The 6,100-nt window shown below is 48.7% G+C and overlaps 1 protein-coding gene across 1 annotated transcript in view; it reads left to right on the forward strand.

Moving 5' to 3' along the window:
* Window positions 1–6,100, forward strand: part of EVC2 (Ellis van Creveld syndrome 2) — a 72,774-nt gene that overhangs the window by 7,572 nt on the left and 59,102 nt on the right. The window contains exon 3 of the mRNA XM_015425777.1: window positions 2,425–2,490. Within this exon, the coding sequence (XP_015281263.1) occupies window positions 2,425–2,490 (66 nt within the window). The remainder of the gene's footprint in view (window positions 1–2,424; window positions 2,491–6,100) is intronic.

The raw sequence follows: 6,100 nt of genomic DNA on the forward strand, positions 1-6,100 counted from the left end.
CCAAGAGGGGCACGGATCAAGGTCGCATGTGGTTGGGCGCACAGCCACGAACAGCCTGTCCACTTCCTCCAGGCTGAGTGGGTCAAAACATACTAAACCCGTCTCCAAAGACGTACAAGGGGCCTCAAGTTCCCTAACTGTATCAAGTGTGGGGGGGAGGTCACGACGGAGTGCCAAGACTTTATCTGCAAAAAAGCTCGCAAAAGCCTCGCAGTATGCGATGATGCACATAACGGCACCGAGCTGGGATGGAATGATCAGACCATCCCGACGGCATGAGAGTGTGCTTGTGTGATCAGACAGGGGAAAGTCCGTCCGTGGCCTGTCAGAACCCGCTAGAGCTAGACTTTCCCCGGTGTCTTTTAACTCCGCTTCTGCAGCGGAGCAGCACGGGTTGCCGACGACTGCGGGACGCTTTCCAGATGTTGCTGTCTGATCGCGCCCTTTAGATCCATCAGGCATTCACACTTATGTTGGATCTTAAGGCACATGTGATCGCAGCCTTACTGTAAAAAAGTTTTTCCTAATATCCAGCCAGTATTTTCCTGCCCTTACTTTAAAGCCATTATTGCAAGTCCTCTCCTCTGCTGTGAACAGGAACAGCTCCCTGGCGTCCTCTGAGGGACAGCCCTTCAGATACTTCAAGAGAGCAATCATGTCCCCCCTTGACCTCTTCTCCAGACTAAACATTCCCAAGTCCCCCCTCAGCCTTTCCTCATAGGTCTTGGTCTCCAGACCCCTGATCATCCTTGTCGCTCTCCTCTGCACCCGCTCCATTCTGTCCACATCTGTCCTTGAAAAAGAGCAGTTTCTGTCAAGAGCTCTCTCAGCCCCGCCTACCTCACAGGGTGTCTGTTGGGGGGAGAGGAAGGGAAAGGAGTTTGTAAGCCACTCTGAGACTCCTTTGGGTAGTGAAGGGCAGGGTATAAATCCAATCTCTTCTTCTCTCTCTTCCACATCCTTTTTGAAGGGACAGCCCTTCAAATACTTCCAGAAAGCCATCATGTTCCCCCCTCAACCTCCTCTTCTCCAGACTGAACCTTCTCAAGTCCCTCGGCCTTTCCTCACGGGGCTTGGTCTCCAGGCCCTCGATCACCCTTGTCGCTCTTCTCTGCACATGCTCCATTCTGTCCACATCCTTTTTGAAGTGAGGCCTCCAGAACTGCGCACAAGACTCCAGGTGCGGCCTGACCAATGCGGTGTACAGTGGGACTATGACATCTTGTGATTTGGATGTTGTGCCTCTGTTGATTAGTATCTGAAGGACTGTCATATAGGTTGTTCAGGAAGGTCGGACCAGAACCGGTGGGTTGAAATTAAATCAAAAGAATTTTCGACTAAACATTAGGAAGAACTTCCTGACAAATAGAGCAGCTCCACAGTGGAACAGGCTTCCTCCAGAGGTGGCGGGCTCCTTCTCTGGAGCTTTTAAAGCAGAGGCTGGATGGCCATCTGACAGCAGTGCTGAATCTGTGAACTTAGGCAGATCGTGAGAGGGAGGGCAGGAAGGGATGAGCCAGTGCTTAGTTCTTGTGGCCCTTTCTTGTATGCCCAGGCTAATGTCGATCGATCGCCACTCTGGAGTCAGGAAGGAATTTTCCTCAAGGTCACTGGGGGAGTGGGAGGGAGAAGTAGTTGTGAATTTCCTGCATTGTGCAGGGGGTTGGGACTAGATGACCCTTGGGGATTCTTTCCAGCTGCAGGATTAGAGGCTGTCGTGTAGAGACTGGCTGTATATAATGGATTGTTGAGGATGTTCCTCCAGATCAGTGGGACAGCCATGGGCACCCACATGGCCCCATGGTATGCTAACATCTTTATGGCTCACTTGGAGCAGTGCTTTCTAAACTCCCACCTGCTCACACCTGTGTTATTCCTGTGATTCATTGATAGCATTTTTATCCTCTGGACAGACACATGGTAAAGAAGCCCTGGACATATTCCACCAGGCATTCGTGAAAGTGCTGTCCAGTGGCAGCCAACCTGTAGCAACCCCCTCATGGGGTTTTCAAGGCAAGAGATGTCCAGAGGTGGTCTGCTGCTGCCTGCTTCTGTGTAGCAACCCTGGACTTCCTCGGTAGTCTCCCATTCAAGCACTAGCCAGGGCTGACCCTGCTTAGCTTCTGAGATCTGATGAGATCAGGCTAGCCTGGGCTACCAAGGTCCTAAATAAAGGCTTAATAAAGACTAAAATGTTTATTATTTCATGTGTCGGAGCCGACTTCATCAGATCTGTGTATGAAATGCGCACATTCCTTGCCAGCAGGGAGGTAAAGGCTAGCGTCTTAACTTATGGTTTTCATGCTTGTTGGTATTTTAAGTTAAGCACCTTAAGTCTCTTGTTAAACTTGTTACTGATCCTAGAAGGATAAAATGCATATCATACATTTAAGTTGAAATGAGACTGTTAAATTTTCTGTGCAGCTCGAAGATGTGTCAAGAACTGCAACGTCTTCTACGCATGGAATCACTTTTCAGAAATGTGCAGTGGTAAGTTTGAAAGAATCTTCTTAGAGCCATAAGATCCAAATCTTTGATAAACTTGTTTCAGCCACAAAGATCCAAATCTTTGATAAACTTGTTTCAGCCCTTTTAAAAATATGTAAACCCCAAGCCAGTAAGCAGAATCAAAACTCAGCTTTGTTAAACAACCTTAGAAATAGCCTGGAATTAATGTACTTGGTGAAATCAAAATATGGACTGGTTAAATCTCTCTTTTAGATATTTAGGAAATAAATACAATCTAAAAGCACAAGGGGGGGGACCATAAGACTCACGGGGGGAGAATCTCATCTCCCCCTCCCCCCACTGCCAAGCCTGGCACGTCTCCAGGCCCCACCAACCACCTTAAGCCTGGCAGCAGGAGCTGGTAAGCTGTATGCACAGAAAACACTTTAAAAAATGTGGGGAATTTAAACTCCCAATGCATTTTTTTAAACGTTTCAGATTTTTTTTGCAAATCTGGGAATCTCTAAATTTGCAGAAAAATCTGTTAAATGTTGGTGCTGCCCCAATCCACAGATTTAGGTATCTGCAGTTGTTCAAAGGTTGAAAGATCAGGTGCTTGTCTATGTACTTATCTATGACCTTCAGATGTGGGGAGGCAGATTAAAAGCCAAGAGGAAGCAGAACATTTATGTTCTGCAGAGGCCCTGGTTTTTAGGTGGAAAAAGTCAGACAAATCCAGTGGCACAGGAGCTTCCATGTGTCCAAGCTCACTTCCTCAGATGCCTCTTCAGATGGTTTTTAGAGCCTTCTTCTCTTCCACGTCAGTTCAACAATACTTGTACCAGTATTACAAAATATGATCAATGAACTGGTAAGTCGGAAATCATTACAGAAGAGGGTCCGTGTATTTTCATTTGGATGTTGTTTCCCATTTCCACAAAATTCCAGAAGTTTACAAGAGTGCTTGTTACTGTTCCAGCTGCAGCAGTCTGAGGCAGAATTGCTTGGACACAAGGAGGATTGGCTTGGAGAGCCACAGCTACTGAGACTGGGTCCAGCTATAAACTCACAATCCGAGTACTAATAGCTTCTAGAGAGCTTCAGCATCAAGGAAACGTCTCAAAAAATAAATCAAATAATCATTCATTCTGGCAAAATGTAATGACACACCACTGGCAAAAATGCAACGCACACCATTTTAGTATTGTGCACCGTTTTCAGTGTGATAAGGATCAATACTTAAAGAGCTCAATAGAGGAGGGCCAGAGGCCAGAGAGAGAGAGAGAGAGAAAGTGGGGGCTTTTACCTTCTTCCTCCCCCTTGAGCTCCTCACGCGCTGGGAGAGAGGAGACTTGGAGGCCCCAGCCCTCTAGGGATGCAGTACAGGCCACCTCAGCCGTCCCTGGCCCGTTAGGCCTAACGAACTTTGTGAAGGCTAGGGCAGTATCCAGAGAACTCTTAAGATGTGGTACTGGGCCTCTTCAGATCCCATTGTCTGGCTTTTCAGACGGAATCCCTCGACAAAGGCTTTTGCTTGAGCGACAAGAAGCAAACATCCGTTCCTTACTGCTTGATTGCTGGCACAGTCCCTACAGTCAAGCATTTCCCTGCGCACTTTGGTACTCATCCAGCAGATAACTCTGACCTGATTTTGGAAGTCCTGCCTTACATGTTCTCTCCTTAACATGCCTCTCTGGGGAGGACAGATCAGTTTTCCAGTTATCAGATTAATGCTGAAGTAGGTTAAGACGCTGAACTGCAGGCTGTGGAAGGTCAGTAGTTCAGCAGTTCAAGACCCAGGTTGCCGCATGACGGAGTGAGCTCCCGTCTCTAGTTCCAGCTCCTGCCAACCTAGCAGTTCGAAAGCAAGAAATTGCAAGTAGTGGGAAGGTCACAGTGGGAAGGTCACAGCGTTCCATGCGCCTTGGCGTCTAGTCATGTCGGCCACATGACCACGGAAACGTCTTCGGACAGCGCTGGCTCTTCGTCTTTGAAACGGAGATGAGCACCGCAACCCTAGAGTCGGATTCGATTGGCTTTCGAGCAAGGGAACGTTTACCTTTACTAGGCTGGTATGTTAGCACCCAGCCAGCCCCACTCCACATGCCTTCTCCTCCTTCATTGTAGGCAATTCCTTTATAATAGGGCTCTAAACACATTCTCATTTTCATTGCTTGTGCATCTCTATCGCTTTGGGATTTCCCCCCTCCCTTTTCTGCATGTGTTTTGCTCCCTCTAGTGGTTGATGCAATATTACATCTTGTATGTCTGGCATATTTTATTTTATGCTGGACATATAGTGATATAATATCGAATAGATCACTAAGGGACGCAAAACACTTGAGAAAAAGGGAAACCCCCCCCCCCCCGAAGCAATAGGAACCCAGAAGCTACAAAAATGAGAATATGGAAGAGCCCTTCGGTGGAGGAAGTGGCAGGAGCAGAGCTGCCTCTGTATGTGGGAGCAGGGCGAAGGCTGCGTAGGGATGAGATGTGGAGGCAGGTCATTCAGGGTCAAATAAGGCATGATGGGGGGGAAATCTGTGGTTGGGATCTCTCGTGGTATTTTAAAGAAGTTATTAGCAGTCCCAGGTAGCTGCAGAGGAGGGTCAATGGGGTGTGTGCTTGCACATGCATGTAGTTACCCTTTCCTCCTGCGTCTTTCCCTGCATAAATTGCCTTCCCTCCCTAAAAGCCGCAGCTAGTTCCACGGGGTGGGCAGGCACAGTACCTGGACTCTTCTGCTCTCGCGGACCAATTGCAGCATTGGGGGGGGGGGTTTAAATGGGGGAAAGGTCCAGGAGGTTCAGAGCTTGGGTGACCACAGGGAAGGGTACCCCCCCCCCAAGGTTGGAGCTGTCCCCTCGGGGGCCAGTGGAGACATCACGGACGAGATGGTAAGCCAGAAGGTAATACTGCACCGACAGTCATTTCTCAAAATGGTTGTGCGGAATCAGACATAAAATGCAACAAAAGGAATGGGAGCTATTATTTATTTATTTATTAGCACGTTATAATCGCCATTGTAAGGTTTTGTGTTCCGTGCCCTTCCCGATCCAGACAATGAAACGGAAGGGGGAAACGGAGCGGGACAGAAGGGAAGTCGCCCCTCGTGAACCCGCCTGACGCTCCAGCGCTCGGCTGCTCTGCCTCCCCCAGAGCCTGATTAGCAGGGCCCCCCGGACCTTCCGCCTCTCGTATTCATTCCGTCCTGTCTCTGCATGTGCCGGTCTCTTGCATTCAGACCAACGGCTTTCTATTACTCGGTTTCCAAGCAACGGGTTTGCTGTAGTGGAGATTAAAATCATCTTGAGAGTTTGAAATGCCCCAGATGCCCTCAGAAAAACAGGAATGACCCTTGACCCTTTCCGTGCCAGGCCTGAATCGGCGAGCTGCGTTTTAGGTGGAGTTCTGGGCAACTTTCCCCCCAGTGGTGTTCCCCCCCCCCTTTAAATGGAAAGAAGCTACTGTTGGGAGTCCAGGAGGGGCTGGCCTCTTTGCTGTTAGCTGTTTTTCCCTCTCAGAATTATTATTTTCAAGCTCCTTATCTCCATATAAGCAGGTAGAAACACATTCCCCTGTGGAAGAAAAACAGCTTGGGGAAGAGGGAAGGAATTAAGCCCCCCCCCCCCCCCCACAGCTCTTTCTCTTT

This window comes from Gekko japonicus, unplaced genomic scaffold (genome assembly GCF_001447785.1).
Source record: "Gekko japonicus isolate JY-2015 unplaced genomic scaffold, Gekko_japonicus_V1.1 scaffold1905, whole genome shotgun sequence".
NCBI lineage: Eukaryota > Metazoa > Chordata > Lepidosauria > Squamata > Gekkonidae > Gekko > Gekko japonicus.